The sequence below is a fragment of the Electrona antarctica genome (genome assembly GCF_951216825.1).
Source record: "Electrona antarctica genome assembly, chromosome: 3".
Classification (NCBI taxonomy): domain Eukaryota; kingdom Metazoa; phylum Chordata; class Actinopteri; order Myctophiformes; family Myctophidae; genus Electrona; species Electrona antarctica.
Window position 1 is genome coordinate 4831398 of NC_136808.1, and position 22965 is coordinate 4854362.

At 45.4% G+C, this 22965-nt stretch overlaps 2 protein-coding genes across 2 annotated transcripts; both read right to left on the minus strand.

Moving 5' to 3' along the window:
* Window positions 1-9320: 9320 nt before the first annotated feature.
* LOC306920627 (DNA polymerase delta subunit 2-like) lies at window positions 9321-10760 on the minus strand (the record flags this gene model as incomplete). Its single annotated transcript, XM_079497436.1, has 1 exon — window positions 9321-10760. One exon carries the CDS (start codon window positions 10758-10760, stop codon window positions 9321-9323), a length of 1440 nt encoding a protein of 479 aa, XP_079353562.1.
* A 7863-nt stretch (window positions 10761-18623) lies between these two features.
* On the minus strand, window positions 18624-21104 carry LOC306920193 (uncharacterized protein). Its single transcript, XM_079496859.1, has 3 exons — window positions 20446-21104; window positions 19334-19407; window positions 18624-18980 (listed from the first exon to the last, which is right to left on the minus strand). Exons 1-3 carry the CDS (start codon window positions 20948-20950, stop codon window positions 18858-18860), a joined length of 702 nt encoding a protein of 233 aa, XP_079352985.1. The 5' UTR covers window positions 20951-21104; the 3' UTR covers window positions 18624-18857.
* Window positions 21105-22965: the final 1861 nt, after the last annotated feature.

The following is a 22965-nucleotide window of genomic DNA, read 5'->3' on the forward strand; positions in this document are numbered from 1 at the left end:
TGTATACAAAAAATCACACCCGTGTGAACTGAGTGGTGTAAGGTCTTATATAGACTGATCAGCTGTGGTCTGACGTAATGTCTGATGTAATGAAATCACACCCGTGTGAACTGGGTGACCATAGCAACAATGCTATTTTTTTTTGGTACGGACAGACAGACAAGACAGACAGACAGACACGTAAACTAACAAAGCCAGTTGTAGGAGTGGTTTACACCACTCAAAAAGAAAGACTGTGGCCTTCTGTTCTTCGTAACATGGTTGACATAATGCTGTCTCTGGAGAGTATCATTCAGCTCTAATTTTTGATGGTCTCTTTAGTGATGATAAGTCTGATTAAGTCTGCAATTAAAAATGTGTTTTTAGTGAGGAATGATTTTTTAACCACTTCTTGTGCGTCTGGGGGTCTATGTGGCGCAACCAGATAGTTGCTGACAATTTAAAAGTGTGATTTTGTCATTCATGTTCGTGTGGCTGTGAAGGTTTTCTATGGTTTTATCGTGATGAAAAGGTATGTTTGTATTGAGTTCATCATTACTGCAGAAGTGTAACAGAAGTACCAGTATATCACCAGCAGATGGCGAAGTACCACCAGGGGAACAGAGTGTGTGAGTGTGTCAAGACTCATGTGAACCAGTGTTAATTTTGTTTAGAAACTAAATGAAAACTAAGCTATGATGACTGAAACTAAGACTAAATATATTGACAATTTCATAATAAAAACTAAGACTAAACTAGTGGACCAGAGATCCAGTATAAGTCATTTTACACTTGGTTGGATGCTGAAAATAGCAGATGTTTAGTTTTTTTAATTTAGTTTATTTGTCTCGGTCATGGTTTATCCCAGCATTATTACATACAGATAAAAAGGATTGACAACATGACACAATTGACCGAAAAGGAAAGGGGAAGCCGAAGCGTATTATGCCCACCTTTTTGTTATTTAAGTAATCTCAGATGGAAACAAAGTCTGAATAGAGAAATCAAGTTTCAACATTGCTGCATTTCTAATCAAATCAAAATAATCTACAAGCTCATAGGTCGGCGTGTAAAATCAGTCATTACGACGGCATCAAGGCCCGCCAAAATACATCGTAGTCGACTAAATCAACAGGAATTTTCATACTTTAGCAGGGAAGCCGTATGTCTAGTTAGCATTGGTTAACCCAATGGTTATAACATTAGACATAGTGACATGTTTAAGCATTTATTTCATATTTATATGTCGATATCAGCTCTGACATTTATTACAGACCTGCTCTAACATGACATGAATAATAATATAGCTTCAGATTATTTTAGACAGAAAAATAAAAAAGGACAAAGAAAATTGTTTTTCAGCTGTCCTCAACAATTGCCACCCCCGCGATGGCAGTCCCTATATCGCGTGTGGTCACAACTGTAGATTCAGACAACTAAAACCTTAGTTTTAGTTGACATTTAGTCAACTAAAACTAGACCATATAGGCCCTTTTTGAAACTAGCTAGCTCCTCGCCACCCAGCAGGGAGGCTCTCCAACGTTGAAGCGCTCGGCCAGAGCTGAGATACTGCAGGCTTAGCACGAGGAAACCCGGTGCAGCTTAGGGTTCAACATTGAGCACTTCCGCATTTTGGACGTTGGTGACCAAATCGAAAAAATGCGGAAGTACAGCGTTCTTCACAAGTAGTCATTACGTCAGGGGTTCTCAACCCGTGGGTCGCGACCCCTCGGGGGGTCGCCAAATTATTTTAGGGGGTCCCCAAATTATTTAAAAAAAAAAAAAAAAAAAAAAGGGTTTTTTTAAAATTTTATTTTCACGATTTTTCAAAGATAGCAGACCTACAAGCTTGTAGATCTGCTATTTTTCAATAGCTAAATTATAACAATGCTTAAAACACCAAAAGGGGTTCCCGCCCAAAATGGTTTAAGGTTATTGTAGCAGTCAATTTATATTGGGGGTTGGGAGGGGGCGGGGCGGGGGTCCCGAGACATTGCCAAAGCATTTCCGGGGGTCCCCGGCCAAAAACGTTGAGAACCCCTGCATTACGTCATACGCTGGCACGGCGCATACACATCAAACGGCGACATACGCATCGAAGCACTGGACGAAAACTATTACTTGCGCGCTCTGCTTGCACAAGTAACAAGTGGAGGTGGACAGAACATTATGGATCGACAAAAGAACGTTTTTTAACATTTGTCGCAATATGGTGATTATAACAAATAAATACAAGGAAAACCGCCGGCTGGGAGATTCCTTGGTAGAGACTAGAGGACATAACTGGAGACGACCTTGATTGTACCTTGAGGGAAGGATTCACGCCCTGACTATCAGGGTCGGGGTAGTAGAATAGATTGGGAAGAATCACACCCGTGTGAAGTGAGGGCCGCTCTTATCATACATCATCTCATTCCGGCCAATCACAAGTTGCGTCTGCACCTTTGTGTCACGTTCCGTGACCTGTTATGTCAACGTGCTGTGATTTCATTATGTTCCTTGGTTCTTTTGGGTTTTACTCTTGTTTACCTTTTATTTTGTAGTAGCCTATGTAGTGTCTTTGGTTTCCTGTGTCGCTCATGCTTACCTGCCTTTTTTTTTTTTTTTTTTTTTTTTTAGATGTTTTTTTGCGGCTTACGCCTTTTATTAGTTTTTGAAGGGACAGACAGTAGGCTGACAGGAAACGGGAGAGAGATGGGGGAAGACATGCAGTAAAGGCCGTGTCGGGCTCGGGAGTCGAACCCGCGGCACACTGCGACTGGATTACCAGACGGTTACGCCACCGCCTGGGCCTTGCTTACCTGCCTTGTCTAACCCTGTGATTAGTGTAGTTTTCTCCACCTGTGTCCTGTTAGTCTCCCAGCCAATCCCTGTGTTGATTTGTCAGTTGTATTCACCTGTGTCTAGTTAGTCCCTGTTTTTTTATATGCCCTTGTGTTTTCAGTTCTCTGTTGGTTTATTGTCACTGTGAGTATTTGTTAGAACCTTGTTTCTTGACTCCTTGTTTGCCTCGTATATTAGATCCCCCAGTTTTCCCAGTTTAGTGTTTTCCCTTTATACTCCTTGTTCTCCGTGTTCTGACTGCCTACCAGTATTTTGACCCTTGCCTGTACCTGGACTTTGATGACTGCCTACTCCTTTGGTTTGGTGAAATAAATACGTTAATTTGAACTGAGCTGCCTCTGCCTCTCATCTTGCACTTGGGTCCTACACTGTCTTGACTCGAACCGTGACACTTTGTCTTCAATATTTGTTTTTACACAACACTATGTTCCCCACTCAACTAAAAAAGGTTCTATGTTCCCCATTTAGCTATAAAGGTTCTATGTTCCCCATTTTCCTCTAAAAAAAGGTTCTATGTTCCCCACTCACCCAAAAATGCAGGAAATATTCATTTTGAATTTCAAATTATTAATATAATCTCTAAACACACATAACGGAACATAATGGGGAGAAATTACTATCAGAAACCTGCCTTTTTGGCGACGCACGCACGCACACAGGCAGGCAGGCAGGCAGACAGGCAAGCATTCAGGCTTGGGGACCGGGGCCGGAACACACTTGCCTACTTTTGGGGACCAGGGCCGGAACACACACACCTACTTTTGGGGAACGGGGCCGGAACACACTTGCCTACTTTTGGGGACCAGGGCCGGAACACACACACCTACTTTTGGGGAACGGGGCCGGAACACACACACCTACTTTTGGGGAACGGGGCCGGAACACACTTGCCTACTTTTGGGGACCGGGGCCGGAAAACACACACCTACTTTTGGGGAACGGGGCCGGAACACACACACCTACTTTTGGGGACCGGGGCCGGAACACACACACACACACACACATGCCTACTTTTGGGGACCGGGGCCGGAACACACACACCTACTTTTGGGGAACGGGGCCGGAACACACACACACACACACTTGCCTACTTTTGGGGACCGGGGCCGGAACACACACACCTACTTTTGGGGACCGGGGCCGGAACACACACACACACACACTTGCCTACTTTTGGGGACCGGGGCCGGAACACACACACCTACTTTTGGGGACCGGGGCCGGAACACACACACCTACTTTTGGGGAACGGGGCCGGAACACACACACACACACACACTTGCCTACTTTTGGGGACCGGGGCCGGAACACACACACCTACTTTTGGGGACCGGGGCCGGAACACACACACCTACTTTTGGGGAACGGGGCCGGAACACACACACTTGCCTACTTTTGGGGACCGGGGCCGGAACACACACACACACACACATGCCTACTTTTGGGGACCGGGGCCGTAACACACACACACACACACACACATGCCTACTTTTGGGGACCGGGGCCGGAACACACACACACACACACATGCCTACTTTTGGGGACCGGGGCCGGAACACACACACACACACACACATGCCTACTTTTGGGGACCGGGGCCGGAAAACACACACACATGCCTACTTTTGGGGACCGGGGCCTGAACACACACCTACTTTTGGGGACCGGGGCCGGAACACACACACACATGCCTACTTTTGGGGACCGGGGCCTGAACACACACCTACTTTTGGGGACCGGGGCCGGAACACACACCTACTTTTGGGGACCGGGGCCGGAACACACACCTACTTTTGGGGACCGGGGTCGGAACACACACCTACTTTTGGGGACCGGGGTCGGAACACACACCTACTTTTGGGGACCGGGGCCGGAACACACACCTACTTTTGGGGACCAGGGTCGGAACACACACACCTACTTTTAGGGACCGGGGTCGGAACACACACCTACTTTTGGGGACCAGGGTCGGAACACACACACCTACTTTTGGGGAACGGGGCCGGAACACACTTGCCTACTTTTGGGGACCGGGGCCGGAACACACACCTACTTTTGGGGACCAGGGTCGGAACACACACACCTACTTTTAGGGACCGGGGTCGGAACACACACCTACTTTTGGGGACCGGGGTCGGAACACACACCTACTTTTGTGGACTGGGGTCGGAACACACACCTACTTTTGGGGACCGGGGCCGGAACACACACCTACTTTTGGGGACCGGGGCCGGAACACACACCTACTTTTGGGGACCAGGGTCGGAACACACACACCTACTTTTAGGGACCGGGGTCGGAACACACACCTACTTTTGTGGACCGGGGTCGGAACACACACCTACTTTTGTGGACTGGGGTCGGAACACACACCTACTTTTGGGGACCGGGGCCGGAACACACACCTACTTTTGTGGACCGGGGTCGGAACACACACCTACTTTTGGGGACCGGGGTCGGAACACACACCTACTTTTGGGGACCGGGGTCGGAACACACACCTACTTTTGGGGACTGGGGCCGGAACACACACACACACACACACACACACACACACACACACACACACACACACACACACACACACACACACACACACACACACACACCTACTTTTGGGGACCGGGGCCGGAACACACACACACACTTGCCTACTTTTGGGGACCGGGGCCGGAACACACACACACACACACACACACACACACACACACACACACACACACACACACACACATGCCTACTTTTGGGGACCGGGGCCGGAACACACACACACACACACACACACACACACACACACACACACACACACACACACACACACATTTCGATTTCTTTATTTGAATCCACAAATTACAATTAATTTTACAAGGAGACAAATATAAATACAGTTTATGTTCACTTAAGGATACACATGGCACCTCCTCCTCCACACAGACAAACTGCCTATAACAGCCGAAACAGAACAGTATTTGGCAAGTTGTTTGGCTTTACTTTTTGTCATGCCAGCTATTCTTAGGCCACTCATGGTCACTTTATGCACATGGCCCAGGCTTCCGAATATCAGTATGGCAAATCTACAGCGATACCCCAGGTTTGTTATACTTCCAAGTAATGGTTGGTACTTAGAATGTTTATCTTGGAATGCCTGGTCCATGTATAAATCAAAAACACAGCCCACCTCCAGAATCAGGACCTCCTTGTGACTGGTGTCAACAAAGACAACATCAGGTGTATTTGGGATGTTAGCAAAGACATCACATGCACAGCTAAACCAATCTGGTAACACTCTTGAATGTTTATACATTGCTGCACTAGATGGAACATACTTTCGAACTGCATCAGACACTAGGTCAACAATCCGGTCGTGGCGAGCAATATACAAATTTTTGTATGCACTACATCCGTTTGTTATGTGTGCGATGGATTCTAGGTGTTGTTCAGAATCATGATGGTTTATACAGAGTGGAGTGTGGGTGTCGGGATACCAGATTGACAGATTGTACTCTGTTGGTAATACTTGCAGTCTTGCTTTGATGGTGAATTTTAATACATCCTCCCCAATAACAGCATTTTTGTACATCGAATGTGAAACAGAGTGATCAGCTGAATCAACACAGGCCAACTTGCCCTGCAGTCGAAGGCCACGCCAATGTTCTTTGGCTTCAGTCTGTTTCGTGCTAAGCAGAACCCGTCTTGCCGTTTCTTCCTGTAGTCTAGTGTCCGCTCCCTGGTGGGTGAGGGTAGCCTTCACTACCACGCTGGGGTCTGTAATTAATCCATTAGAGATGGGCACATTTTCGTTGTTTTTTGCCCATTTTAGCTGGACTCCTGTCCGATGGCAAAGGTCGTTGAGATCTGGCCAATCAGACCAGACCCCGAAGCCCTTGGCTTGGAAGTCCAGTTTCCCAGAGTCTTTCCTCCTGAAGCCCAGGAAGTTATTCTGGTCTGCAGCAGCCAGGGGTACCTTCCTCCTGCGCAGGTCCAGTAGGAGTGATGCCCTGGCCATTTCTCTGACGGTGCCATCATCATTATTGAGCATGTGTAGTAGGTGGCTTAGCCGTGTTGCTGCATAAATCCACTCTACATTTGGGCACACACACACACACACACACACACACACACACACACACACACACACACACACACACACACACACACACACACACACACACACACACACACACACACACACACACACACACACACACACACACACACACACACACACACACACACCTACTTTTGGGGACCGGGGCCGGAACACACACACACACTTGCCTACTTTTGGGGACCAGGGCCGGAACACACACACTTGCCTACTTTTGGGGACCGGGGCCGGAACACACACACACATGCCTACTTTTGGGGACCGGCGCCGGAACACACACACCTACTTTTGGGGACCGGGGCCGGAACACACACACTTGCCTACTTTTGGGGACCGGGGCCGGAACACACACACACACACACACACACACACACACACATGCCTACTTTTGGGGACCGGGGGCGGAACACACACACATATGCCTACTTTTGGCAACACTCTTATCATACTGTATGATATCCGTGATAGACTATATTCTCGGCTATATTCATATAATCCTTAATCCCCAGGTACTAATTTAGACAGAAATTAAAGTGGGTCATGTTTGCAATTGTAACAGCTGAAATCAATAATAGCCTACATCAGTATTCCGATATTAACCTGCAGGCCGCATATGGCTCCCCCCCACCCCCCCCCCCCCCCCTACCCTTTTCTCTTTTTTTCATAATAACATGTTAACCTCAGAACTGTCCACAGCCTCCATGGTTGAGTGGGGAACATAGAACCTTTTATAGAACCGTTTTTATTTTTTTAGTGGGGAACATAGAACCTCTTTTTGGTTGAGCGGGGACCGTTTCTTAGTTATGTGGGGAACATAGAACCTTTTTTGAGTGGGGAACATAGAACCTTTTTTGAGTGGGGAACATAGAACCTCTTTTTGGTTGAGCGGGGAACATAGAACCTTTTTTGGGGTGCCGGATGAGTGGGGAACATAGAACCTTTTTTGGGGTGCCGGATGAGTGGGGAACATAGAACCTGGGGAACATAAGGATGACCCCATCCCAACCTGTGGAGGGCAGTAATACGCCTCATGGCGTCCACACTGCCGGAAATCAAAATGAAGTGATTTTGACAGTGAGAGTTTCTGAACTGTGATAAGTACACAGAGGAAAGAGCACAATTGAAGGACAAAGTTAATGATGCAGGAGGGGAATGGGATTTGTCAGGAATTCTTGGAGCAGAGGGAAAGGGTGTAGCAATGGTGAGGAAGGCACTGTTTACATCTTTGTACACTAACAACCTGAGTAGTAGAATCTAACTAACACTGGGAAATTGACATGATGCACATTCTTACCGTACCCAATTCCGACCTCTCATGAAATCAAAATCACACTCGCGTGAAGTGAGGGGCGCTCTTATCAACATCATACATCACATTCGGTGCTCAGCCAATCAAATGATGTCTGTGGTACAAACACACAAAGCTGGGCTATAGCACCCCTCAAAAAGCCTAAATAGTTTAGGCATAATATAAGGGGTAAGGTACAATTTACTGTACTATTTTTAAATGTTTCTTCAAAATAGTAACAAGGGTAGATAATGTCCCCTCTACTCTAAGCATGAGGCCACTGAGCTGTTATGGCCGCTACACATTTTGTCATAAAAGACACACAACTGGCATGCTGTCACATGATGTCACTGGGGTATGATGTCACAGGGGGTATGATGTCACAGGGACGCTCTGCAACATGCAGCAATGAGCATAAACTTTAACTTACTAAACTTAAAGAATTTAAAGACTTTGGCTTGGCTTCCTATCTGCCTATATGCCTGTGAGTCTTATTACTGTCTGATAATTATGTGAAATCAAACGCATTTTGACTGCAAGGTATTTGGATGTCATGTATAACCCATTTTGGGGGCGGGAACCCCTTTTGGTGTTTTAAACATTATGTTATAATTTAGCTATTGAAAAATAGCAGATCTACAAGCTCATAACGCGCCACCGAGTGACGCGCTTCGAGCTTGTAGGTCTGCTTTTTTTTGAAAAATCGTGAAAATATTTATTTCAGAAAACTGGAGGATTTAGAAGATTTTTTTTTAAATGTTTTAATTTTGAGGTCAGGCCTAAATGGGATAAAGGCAATGCTTGTGCTTCTCAGATATAAACATTTGAAACAGATGTGCAGTACTGGCCTATGCCACGTTGATTCATTTCACATCTGTTCTCAACACATACTTTTGCTTATTTGATCAATCATTCCAAACTTACGAGAATCTGAAAATGTCCTGCAGCCATTCCCGACCGGCAATGAGTGGTGAGGCTGTATAGCTCCGTTATTGTCACAGAGTTTGAAGTATAGGGCCTAATATAGGAAATCTAACCACACGTACGAGGTTTCAGCGACGATTCTGCTCAGGACTCGCTGTCCGCTGTCCTCCTCGTTGGTCATGCATCGTCAGAGAAAGCGGAGAAGCTGATCGGCTCGCAGTGGAGCGTACGCAGGTTGACCAGACACGCGGTCTGAGTGCTGCGGAACTCCGGGACGGCCACCAGGAGGACCTCCTGCCCGTCGGGACCGCGCACCGCCCTGGAGCGGAAGGACGGAGCGTTGCCGCTGAAGTACACGTGAGGACACTCGTCCACCACGAACGGGTCGGTCCGGTGGAACGGGTAGCAGGCCAGCGTGTCGGGCGCCGTCGGGGCCACGTGCCTCAGCCGCAGCGTGCTCTCCAGGATGTCCAGGGGGTCGTCCAGGCTGCTGCAACTCCGGATGTCGCTGACGTTCTGTCCCGACGTGCCCAGGAAGGTCACGCCGCCGATGGCCGCCTGGTACGGGTTGGAGACCAGCCGCAGGGTCGGGTAGACGGAGGACCGAGGGAGCATGAGGCGGTGCAGGGGCTGCTGGGGGAGGGTGTAGTCGGTGGGGTCGTGGCGGCCGGGCATCACGTCCACGGGCACGGAGGTCACCAGCTGGAGCAGCAGCTCGTCCAGCTGGCGCATGGCGCCCACGCTGCCCGCCTGCGTCTTCTTGCTGAGGTACCTGGGCTTGGAGGCGGCGGCCGCCTCCTCCTCCTCATCCCCACGGGAGCCGTCGTGACTTATGAGATTCCCGGCCAACAGGACCCGGACGATGGCCGCGGCCGTGCTCTGCTCCCCTCGGCCGCCCAGCTGACCTGTCACCGTGTCCACCAGGAGCTGAAGAGCCAGCTTGCCGTTGTGGCCGTGGTTGTGGCCCACGCCCAAACCGGAGGCCAGCAACACGAACCTGTCGATTCCTCGGGGGGAAGAAGAAGAAGAGGGTATGGGCGTCTGCGGCGGGAGGTCGGCCGCGCGGTAGTCCTCCACGGTGAACGTCCCGTCGCCGTTCTCGTCGGCGCCGTACACGGCGATCACGCTGCCCGTGACGCACCTGTGCTTGTCGACGTTGCCCTTCAGCGCGATCCTCTGCCGCTCGTCCTCCAGGAGCAGCCGGTCCGTGTCGCTGACGTACTTGGAGCGCCGAGGAGGACGCCGCAGGAGGCCACGCTCCTCCTCCTCCTCCTTCAGGACGGACGGCTGCAGCTCCATGCGCTTGAACAGGGTTCCCACCACGCAGCAGCGCTCTCCTCGCCGCAGGTCGCACAGCGTCCTGACGGGCACGCCCTCTCCCCACGCCCGCCGGGCCCTCTCGGCCAGCGCGGGTCTCATCTGCGCCAGCCGCGCCGCGTAGATGCCGGCGTACTGCCGGTCGTACTTCCGCCCCTCCTCGAGTCGAAAGCGCTGGCATCGGGGCGAGTAGGACGCTTGCGCCCTCTCCAACGGCGGCGGAGCCTGTTCCTCGGAGACCGGACGACGCAACAGGGACGACGGCGAACCCTCCCCCTGGACGCTCATGTCGGAGAACATGATGGACGTTTTTTTTGTTATTATTTGACCAGAACTGAGCAGAACTCCACTCGGAACTGCAGCATCCAGATGCTCCCGCTCCTTTTAAGACTTAATGGTATTCTGGAAGTTGAATGGTGCTGAGTAAACGAATATGGACATGACTGACGTCATAGTTCTGACATCAGAGAAATCAGAGCTGATATGCTTTAGCTATTGAAAAATAGCAGAAAAATAGCAGATCTACAAGCTCATAGCGCGGCACCGAGTGGCGCGCTATGAGCTTGTATAGGTCTGCTATTTTTGAAAAATCGAAGAACGACTGACATAGAAACATAGCTTTTTCAGAAAACTGTCAGGATTTACAAGACATTTTTAGAATCTGATCTCAGGTCAAAATGGGTTAAGTTACCATTCGCCCATACAGGAAGCAGTCGATTTAATTTTGCCACATGGCCCATATGTATCATGTTGGCCGTTTTCACAGCATGCCGTCTTGGGTTGATGTTATCAGGGATTTCTGCGGATAGTATATGCAATCAATGTCAGCGGTATAGTGTGTACTATATGCATGCAGGGGGAGATTACATTCCTGTGTTTCTTTCACCGTGACCTATCAGATATACATGACCAAAAATGTCTTTCTTAGGTATGTCATGGAGCAACGCTTCCCACTTCATGTAGAAAATCCTTGCAATTACATCCGGACGACCTTGAGGCTGTATAGTTGCCCTGGCAGCAGTGACTCCATTTGGGATTACATGTGACCTGTTGCTTGTAACCTCTGACCTACTGAAAACACAGGAAGCACTTTCCAGTTATTTGACTTTTATCGGGTGTTGGGCACATGAGCTCCTCTGGCTTAAGGAACAGATCATCTGTCACCACGGCAACCACAAACACACAGGTAGGCTGACACCTGTCCACAGACCAGCCCATATCACCATGGTTACACACGCAGATGGCCAGTGTTGATGACAGTAGACAGGCAGTGCTACAGACAGACAGACAGACAGACAGACAGACAGACAGACAGACAGACAGACAGACAGACAGTGTTGGACACAGCAGTTTGGACAGAATGAAGAACACTGATGATGCTGCAGATCGTAAGACTAACATCTATCTGTCTGTCTGTCTGTCTGTCTGTCTGTCTGTCTGTCTGTCTGTCTGTCTGTCAAGCACAGAGCAGTGCATGTCCGACCACATGCCCGGCCGTTGTTTCCGCATGTCGGCCTGTTGGTGTGTCTAATCTGTGTGTGCATCCCGTATATATACCGCATTATAATCGATTATTATTATTACTATAGCATTGTTAATTTATTCATATTTTTCTTCTTCTATACCCTGTAGTACCACAGTCTTCTCCTGCTCTTCCTCCTCCTCCTCTTCGCTCTGCTCTTCGATCCTCCAGCTCCCCCCCTTACTCACCGGAGAAAGGCAGAGTCTCTTTCTGCCCCAACTCCAACTCACCCGACAGACTGCTTCTGATGAAAGATGCGGTTAGTCCAAACTCACCCGACAGACTGCTTCTGATGAAAGATGCGGTTAGTCCAAACTCACCCGACAGACTGCTTCTGATGAAAGAGGCGGTTAGTCCAAACTCACCCGACAGACTGCTTCTGATGAAAGACGTGGTTAGTCCAAACTCACCCGACAGACTGCTTCTGATGAAAGATGCGGTTAGTCCAAACTCACCCGAAAGACTGCTTCTGATGAAAGATGCGGTTAGTCCAAACTCACCCGACAGACTGCTTCTGAATGATTCAAGCAGCCTGCTGGACAGTGGACTGGGGTCCACCTGGACGGGGACATCAGTGCCACAGGGGCCTACTGAGTACAGCTGCACCCAGGAGAGAGGCACCATTTGTGGACTGCCTGCTCCTCTCCAACCCCCGGAGACAGAAAGCTCCCGAGAGATCAAACCTGAGGAAAAGGGACAGAGGACACTGCTGGAACGTAGCTCAGGTGACTTGGACAAAGCTTATAGTTCACCTCGACTAAACAGCACACAACATAAACTGCACCTTAATGATAATTATGTGAAGACGATGTCCATTATAATTGTCTGGTTATCGTCCAAACTCTGTGTATAAATAAATCAGTAGGCCTACTGTCTGCCTATAATCCAACTTTAACCTGATAAATCATTAATTATTTTGGCTAATACTGAACAGTTATTTGTATAACACAGTAAGCATTATGCTCTTATTGAACTCAGTTGATTTCAAGCTAATTGACGTTTGATGCAGTTTTCATATAGAACAAGGGTCCTCAGCCTGGGGGTCGCAACCCCTTGGGGGGTCCCGAAATTGTTTTGGGGGGGGTCCACAAATTATTTTCAAAAAGTGTTTTCTTTTTTTTTTGCTTGTTTAGAGTTTATATTGTACACATAGTGCATGCATAAACTTTCCTTAAAGGGGAATACCACTCATTTTCAACATTGTACTATGTCATTAATATACCACACCTGTGTGAACTGAGTGGTGCAAGGTCTTATATAGTCTGATCAGCTATGTCAGTGACGTCACACACTAACCATAGTAACCATGCTCACCTTTGCACGGACACGTAGGTATACAGGTACACAAACATACAGACAAAGCTGGTTGTTGGAGTGGTTTGCACCACTCAACAAAGCTGGTTGTTGGAGTGGTTTGCACCACTCAAAAATCATTAACATGGTGAATCACATCTTGATGATGTCATCAAGATGTGATTCACCATGTTAATGATTATTTTGTGCGTCACGCTGCTATTTTCAGCAAGTGTAAAATCAGCCATTACAGCGGCATCAAGTCCCGCCAAAACACCTTTTAGTCGACTAAATCAGCTGTAGAATTAGTCGACTAAAATCACATGATATTTAGTCGACTAAAACTAGACCAACACTAAAACATTCCAGGTGACTAAAATGTGACTAAAACTAAATGAAGTTTCATTCCAAAGACTATGACTAAAACTAAAATAGAAATTTGCTGCCAAAAACAACACTGTGCTGTAAGTCATCCTCCTCTTGCTGTCTCTGCAGATGTGTGTCAGTGTCTCCGTCCTCCTCCTCCTCGGCCCCAGAATGATCTGAATCAGCCAGCAGAGCTGCTCTGCTACCACCACACCTCCCAGCTTCAGAAGGCCTATGAGGTACTGGAAGAACCAGGACGTAGTCTAGGCTCTGGGCAGAGATCTCCTTGCAATAGAGTCCAGATCCAGGTCCTTAAACTTTACTAACACTCATGTAATGTGCGCACACACGCACACACAAACATACACACGCACACACACATTGCACTCCACGCACGTGTGCATAAGGTCTGAACTCACCAAGGTTATAATAGTTTTGGATTTTTCTTTATAGTTTTTATAGTTATACTTTTTTTCCCCCTTCTAATTCACTTAGTTTTAGTTTAGTTTGTATTAGTTGTAGTGTTAGTTTTAACACTAAAACCGTCCCACCGATGCTCAGATCAGCTAGGGGTGTCTAGGTCGGAGCAGCTGGTTCACTGTGTCAAATGCTGCTGATAGGTTTAGAAGAATCAGGACTGCAGAGTGGGAAGCAGCCTGGGCAGCATGTAGTGCTTCTGTGACTGCAAGCAGTGCAGTTTCTGTGGAGTGGGCCTAGCTCCAGCTTATAAATAAATTGACAAAAATCAGTTTTTGTTAGTTTTGTAAACACAGTACAGTTTCAGTTAGTTATTGTTTTTCTTTTCCTTTTCTAGTTTTTATTTAGTTCAGTTAACGAAAATGTTTTTTTTCCTTCTTTTTTTTAGTTAAAAATAATAACCTTGGAACTCACCTCTTAGTATTTTCCCGCTAGCACTGTTAATATCCTTTCTTACTCACCACCTAGATGCTAGATATAATATGCCGTTTCTTTCTTTTTTCCGTGACCACAGATGCTAAGAATGTTATTTAGATAGCATGTTTGTTACTCCCAACGGACAAGAACAAGGCGAGGTAGTTCCTTTATCACTGGTGGATTTATTGTCTCACACAATTCATCCCACAACGTCAAACTGTCGTAAATAAAGCATAAAAACATTCAAATTTAGAACAAATGAACACACACATAAAGAATCATCATCTTAATTTCATCAATAAGACAATTCGAAAGACACATGATGTTAAGGTTTACAACCAAAGCCACAAACCTGTTGGTCACCCACACGCTACAAACAAGTCTTCCGACCGGCGTCTGCACTGACGGAAGCAAACACTACTTGTGAACCATTGTCAACTCGTACCATATATGGGCGTAGCACCGGGAATGACGGAACTATAACTCAGAAATATAACTTTACCCAAATATATATTAAGAAAATAATAAACTTGGGAAACTTAACAAATTACAACATAATGCCAGCAGTAACATGTTAGATGCTATTGTAGGTTTGAGGTTTAACTAGTATCCTATAGTTTCTTTGGAGCGCTAAATTGTATCTCGTTCTTTACACTGTCCTTTGTTGACTATTTCACACTTGTAAGTCACTTTGGATAAGCGCATCTGGTAAATGCCTAAAATGTGAGTTGTAAGTGCAGAGTGAAGTGTGTCGACTGAAGTAAAAATGTTTTTCTGTTTTAGAGTTCCGCAACTTCTGCTCAGAGAGACAGAGACAGTGATTTCCAACTGAAGACTTCCCCACAGAAAACAGACCCTGACCCCAAAGCAGACTTTAACCCTGAGTCCAACGTCCCCACACCTCCCCTCAGTGTGGCTGTTCTCTCGTCCACCCTACGTGTCCTCTTGGACCTGGTTGACCGATACTGGAGTGGACCACACTCCCTCCACCTCCATCCCACATTCCTTGGTACTGGACAGCTCCAGGGGCAAATAGCTTGTTTTAAAAGGGCGGGCGGGCGGGGGGGAGGGGTCAATATCATGGTCAGTATTGTGGTCAGTATCATGACAGTATAATGGTCAGTATCATGGTCAGTATCATGTCAGTATCGTAGTCAGTATCATGTCAGTATCGTAGTCAGTATCGTGGTCAGTATCATGGTCAATATTGTGTCTGTATCATGGTCAGTATCATGGTCAGTATCATGGTCAATATTGTGTCAGTATCATGGTCAATATTGTGTCAGTATTATGGTCAGTATCATGGTCAGTATCATGGTCAGTATCATGTCAGTATCATAGTCAGTATCATGGTCAGTATCATGGTCAATATTGTGTCAGTATCATGGTCAATATTGTGTCAGTATCATGGTCAGTATCATGGTCAATATTGTCTCAGTATCATGTCAGTATCGTGGTCAATATTGTGTCAGTATCATGTTCAGTATGATGGTCAATATTGTGTCAGTATCATGGTCAGTATCATGGTCAATATTGTGTCAGTATCGTGGTCAATATTGTGTCAGTATCATGGACAAATCATGGACAACATCATGGTCAGTATCCACTGTATTAATTATTTATTTTATTTCTGCAGCACCTGCTCAACATTTTGGATGTGCGTGTTCTATGAATTGTACTGTATAGTAGCTGCAGAAACTAAATGATAATGATGACATGATAAGAAACCAGAGAATCTCCCTATAGTGATGGTGTGACTTGTGTTCTATACACTACAGGACAGGCGTATGACCTTCTGTCCATGCTGGCTGTCCCCTGTCAGAGAGACACAGGCAGGCCAAGGGAAACAGAGACACAGAGAGACATGCAGACAGAGACAGGTGGACACATTAAAGTAACGCTTCAGAACAGAGAACTGGTGACCCTGAGAAGGAAGCTGGCCCAAAGCCAGGAGCAGCTGGTAAGCAGTATTACTGACTGGTTTGTTATGCTCAATCACTCACCTTTGATGAATTACAACTACTACTACTAATAATAGCCTAAGAAAACAGCAACTAAACTTACTGACAATATATTAATTAACCACATGAACCAGGGTCCCACAGGGAAATATACTTGCTTACTCCTTTTTCCCTCTACAAATGTGACAATGTTAATTAGCTTGTTAAATCCATCCCTACCCAATCTTGGATGCTACAATAGAAAAGAGAAGTAAATGAATAGCCAGATACTGTAATTAATAGTTTGTAACGTCTCATGTGTTGTTGTAGGTGTGTGTGAAGAGGCGTCTGTTTTTAGCACTGAAGGAGAACTATGAACTCAGACGATCCAACATCACACACAGCCCTGTCCTTACAGGTACTACAGTACATAGAGTATACAGTACAGTAATATATAGGCTGCTATTGAACTATATTATACTGTACTTACTGTAGAATATTTAATGATTTTATACTGTACTAAATCATAACTGTACGTACATTTTCACAATATCACATTAACACCTCATCACAGGACAATCGTGTGTGTGTGTGTGTGTGTGTGTGTGTGTGTGTGTGTGTGTGTGTGTGTGTGTGTGTGTGTGTGTGTGTGTGTGTGTGTGTGTGTGTGTGTGTGCGTGCGCGCGCGCGGTAGGTAACCAGGCCAGGTGTGTCCAGCACCAATCAAAGCTTTTGAAGGAACAAGTGGAACATCTGAAACAGCTACAACATACACACAGGTACACACACATACTGTTTTCAGCCAATCAGGAGAGAGTACTGATTTATCAGCTTAATTTTCAGTGTGTTCCGGTTCCAATTTTCTCTGCTCATTTGTTTTGTCATCACAGCAACTATATTTTAAATTAACCAATCTGTATGGTAGAGTATGTAAATAAATACAATATAACACAACTGTGGTGGTTGTAGTTTGTGTACATTTGTCTAAAAGACAAAGATCTTGTGGTCGAGTAGGACCACTAGTTGTAGCAGTCGTGGAAAGTCACTGTAGGCTACTTAAGTACAATTTTGAGCTATTTGTAGTTTACTTGAGTATTTTCAATTTTCAGTACTTCCACTCCACTGCATCTCGATCTCGGAAATCCAAATATTGGATCTTCCTTTCTCAAAACCTCACAGTAGGTTTTCAAAAATAGCAGAAAGATCATATCGCGTGTCACAAAGTGACACGCTATATGAGCTTGTATATCTGCTATTTTTCATTAGCCAAAGTATAAATGAACGGTTAAAGTGAATTCAATCTAAAATGTACCAGTTGATTTTAATGGCTGAATATAATGGATTTCAACTTTAAAACACATGTTTATGTTTTCCAGGTCTCTGGTATCCAGTAATGAGTCTCTTTTGCATCTGTTGGATGGACAGAAAGCTGCTTCTACAGAGAGTGCACTACACCACACAGGCTCAGTAAACCTCAACCTAAAGCACAACTAGGTAGGAAAGAAAGAAATAACCTATAGCACAACAGATATGAGCAGAATCTGTTATGCTGTAGAATGGACACAAGAGGGAACCACAATGCTGCTACTGAAAAGAGAAGTCTGACCACGTGACACAAGCAGTTCAGCAGCAGCAGCTAGAAGCTAGAAGCTGCTGCTAGAAGCTGCTAGAAGCTGCTGCTGATTGGCCAGGCCGTTTTGTGGCCGGGCATCAAGTCTGCCTGAGAGTTCCCAGATGGGAGCAGGAGGGGGGAACCCAGTGTACACTCTGCTGCCCCATCTGGCGGAGTCAGGTTACTTGTCCCCAGCAGGAGGAAGAATTCAAATAGGTTAGAAACCCATGGAAAACTGCTGACTTTTCACTGGGTTGGCTTCTGATTTGAACCACATATAAGGTGGTTGCACACTGGACGCGTTTTTCGGAAAACCGATGGAAAAACACTGCTAAAAATCCGAAAACGCGTCCAGTGCGCAACCTTAAACCTAACCTTAACCCCTGGTGTCCCTATTTTATTTTGGGCATGTAAAAGCTCCTCGGTCGGCATACAGGGTGCCTGAAATTGTCTTAACTTTGAAATGAGTGGTTCAGCAAAAATGGCTGAAGGCTCAGCTCCAAAAGCTTGAGAATGGAGGGAGACTCAATAGTCAATTATGAAGAATGTCATTTCCTTTTATTTGCAAAGATGTTTACTTAAGTACTTACTTTAACAGTTTATTACATTTATTGCCATTGAGACAATTGAGACAGAAAAGGGGAGACTTCTTTCCAACCTCACTATTTACAAGGAATACATTATGAACATTATTTTAATGTCTGTAATTTTGGGTTAGGGTTACTATTTGAATACTCTTTGAATACCGCTCAGCTTCTTCTGCATCTCCATCAGCCGTCTCCTAACGTCTTTCTGTCTCTCGAGAGCCGCCACCTGGTCAGCCAACCGACGTGCCTCCGCTCCAGTAGCCTTTCCCGCTCCAGTAGCCTTTCCAGTTTAGCCAGGGAATAAGCCTGAAATAACACATTGACACATTACACAACATCATACGATATAAACATAACTTCTACAATTGGCACACAAAGATTCAATTTACATTTCTGATCAATTTGGTGATCTAAATTTTGGTGTCGGACCCGTCATGCAAAGCACTACAAATAGATGACAGCTTGATGTACAAAAATCCACTTCTGTATAGCCAGGGGGGGGGGGGGGGGGGGAGTGGTGTGTGGGGGATTCAGATTTTACGGGGGCCAATTTCGAATTTCAGCCATAGGTGCCCTTTGAGATCGGTTTTGAAGACAGAAAAGGCTTTTGAATGACTTTTCGATCTTTACGTATCTTACACTTAACACGTAACACTTACAGCCATCTCCACCTCCATCTCCACCTCCATTCTGTCTATCTCTGCCTTCTCCGATTTCGCTTTCTCCTTCTCCTCTGTAGGAAACCAATGAGACAGAACCATTCAACAGAAAAACACTGTCACCATCCTACAAAGTCAGGATTTTATCTCTATGTCCCATCAGCCCTGTGTTTCCTCAACCATAACCATAACCACACTCCTAACCCCAACCACAGAACTAACCCTAACTCCCACAATTACATTTTTAAGATCTTGATTTAGAGTTTTTATTTTAGATTTAGATTACGGCACTTCAGAATCTGTGAAATACAAAAATGGAAACATCAGATTTTTAAGTGCATCTGGTTAACTTTAGTTTTAATGGATTTTCTCATGTTGAATATCAAACCAATAACTCCCATTTAATACTAGTGTCACGGTGTGTCAGAGCAGTCACGATTCATATCCATATAGCTTCCTTACTCACGCGAGGGCTTTCACCAACTAGTCGACTACTATAAACACTACTGTAGTCGAGTAAGTACACACTGCAATTTTTTTGCAGTGAAAAAACATCAATTTGACGTTTTCAAAGCACCTTACAAAAACAGTTAATGTGTCCAACAGACCTGGCCGATTCACTAGATAACAAATCACCTCTGTAATTATTACAAATTATCAGAGGTTCCAAACAGTGGTGTAACTAGTAACTAAGTAGGCCTACATTTACATACTTTACGTATACTTTACGTTATTTGCAATTTATACTTCTGCTCCACTACATCTCAGAGGCAATGTTGTACTTTTGCTCCACTACAATTATTTGAAAACTTTAGTAGATTTTATAGATTTAGTTGTATTATTACAAAACCACGTCAGCCCTGTTTAAAGTTAAACGGCTATTTGAAAATAGCAGATCTACAATGCCACAACGCATCACATCAACTATTTAAAAACAATATTTTTTTAAAATTAGAATAGTGAAACGGGACATGACGCATGTTACTATTACTAAGTAAATGATAAGGTTTATATGGTACAATTAACCGTCAGCGTGGCTATAAGCAACACCTGATACAGTAGAGGTGTTCTTTTCGGCAAGCGACACCATCATACAACAGAGTATAAAATACCTTCGGCTGTTTCCATGTTGACAGCAAGCGCCACAGCTCTCGCAAAAATCAGCCTGTCCTCCGAGAGCAACTTGCGTTGACATGCCTCAGAACTGACTCCACTGACAAAGCCATCACGCAGAGCTTCATCCAGCCTGTACCCGAAATCACACTTTGCAGCAAGTTGACGCAGCTCAGCGGCATATTCAGTAGCCGTCTGGTTGCTCTTCTGAACACACTTACGGTACCTGAAGCGTTCGGCTTCAGGTACCAACGGCTTTGGCTCATAATAGTCCTTCAGAATGGTCACAATCTGAGCAAACGTTTTGTCCTTGGGCATATCAGGTTGAACTAAATTGCGCAGAAGCCCATATGTCACAGCACCTACTGCACTCAACAACAACGGGACCTTCTTGGCATCGCCGACATCATGGGCATCAAACAGCAACTCCATCCGCTCAACGTAGGCAGACCACGATTCAATATCTGGCTTGAACTCGTCCGGTCGCTGGGAAAAGTATGCCATCTTCACACAAAAAACGCCCTTCTGCTATAGGCCTACACTGTAAAAAAAAAAAGTAACGAGGCAGTGCACACGTTTGATATCACTTTATATATAAGCTTGGGAGCGGCAGCATAACACACACACTCAGCAATTGCTATCTTGTTCATGAACGCGCGCAGTGGGCACCTTAGTAGGTAACAGGTCAGGTCGCCTAGCCTGGCTAATAAGCCAGACCGAATCAGCCGTTGGCAAAACAAAATTGCCTGCCGGCTCGACTACAGTAGTGTTTATAGTAGTCGACTAGTTGGTGAAAAGCCCTCGCGTGAGTAAGGAAGCTATATGGATATGAATTGTGACTGCTCTAGTATTAAATGGGAGTTATTGGTTTGATATTCAACATGAGAAAATCCATTAAAACTAAAGTTAACCAGATGCACTTAAAAATCTGATGTTTCCATTTTTGTATTTCACAGATCGTGAAGTGCCATAATCTAAATCTAAAATAAAAATCACACCCGTGTGAACTGAGTGGTGTAGGTCTTATATAGACTGATCAGCTGTGGTCTGACGTAATGTCTGACGTAATGAAATCACACCCGTGTGAACTGGGTGACCATAGCAACCATGCTCATTTTTTGGTACGAACAGACAGACAAACAGACAGACACGTAAACTAACAAAGCCAGTTGTAGGAGTGGTTTACACCACTCAAAAACTCTAAATCAAGATCTTAAAAATGTAATTGTGGGAGTTGGGGTTAGTTCTGTGGTTGGGGTTAGGACTGTGGTTATGGTTATGGTTATGGTTGAGGAAACACAGGGCTGATGGGACATAGAGATACAATCTAATCTATGTTTTTTGATGAATTGAACATGGTGGACCCTCTTGTAAACAAGTGAAATGCTTAATTGGGTCGTCCACTCACAGTTAACAGCCTTTGTATTGAGTTTGTGCTTGAAATGTACTGTCATTCTGCAAACTGTTAATAAATATTTCAATCAATCAATCAAAATCCTGACTTTGTAGGATGGTGACAGTGTTTTTCTGTTGAATGGTTCTGTCTCATTGGTTTCCTACAGAGGAGAAAGCGAAATCGGAGAAGGCAGAGATAGACAGGCAGGAGAAACAGAAGGCACTGGAGGTGGAGATGGCTGCAAGTGTTCTTTTAGATCAGGTTTAATTTTGTTTCTTTTAAAACCTGAAGAAGATACGTAAAGATCGAAAAGTCATTCAAAAGCCTTTCTGTCTTCAAAACCGATCTCAAAGGGCACCTATGGCTGCAATTCGAAATTGGCCCCCGTAAAATCTGAATCCCCCACCCACCACTTTTTTCCCCTCACTGTTTCCCCCCCCCCCCCCCTTGATTTCCTGTTGTTGGCTATATAGAAGTGGATATTTGTACATTAAGCTGTCATCTATTTGTAGTGCTTTGCATGACGGGTCCGACACCAACATTTAGATCACCAAATTGATCAGAAATGTAAATTGAATCTTTGTGTGCCAATATAAGGCAACATTTCCAATATTTCATTATTATTATGTCAAACTAGGGGATTTTAATGATGCTGAATCCATTCCAAGCATTAGTTTTGCACGGAAACACTCCTTGGGCTAAATTCGGCCATAGCCACTTGCCCAAATGTGCCCAAATGTGCTGATCTCATCACATTTGTGATGACGGCTATGGCCATTTTTAGGCGAAGGGGTGTTTTTTGGGCAAAACGAATGCTTGCAATGGATTCAGCATCACCCCCTAGTTTGACATGTCACATGCTACTTAAAGTATAATGAAATTTGGAAAATGTTGCCTTATATTGGTTGTTCAATGGTACCCCAACTTTCAGCAGCTGTCACAATGTTTCCCAAGGGAGTTGGGTTGGAACAAATTTACATGTGATTGTAGACACCTTTATGAACACATCTGTGAAGAAAGCTAGTGGTAAGCATTTGTTTTGCAGATTTGCCACACATTTCACTAATATTTCCTTATTATTAGGAGACCAAGGAATGTTCAGGGAGAGCAAAAAGAAGTTCTA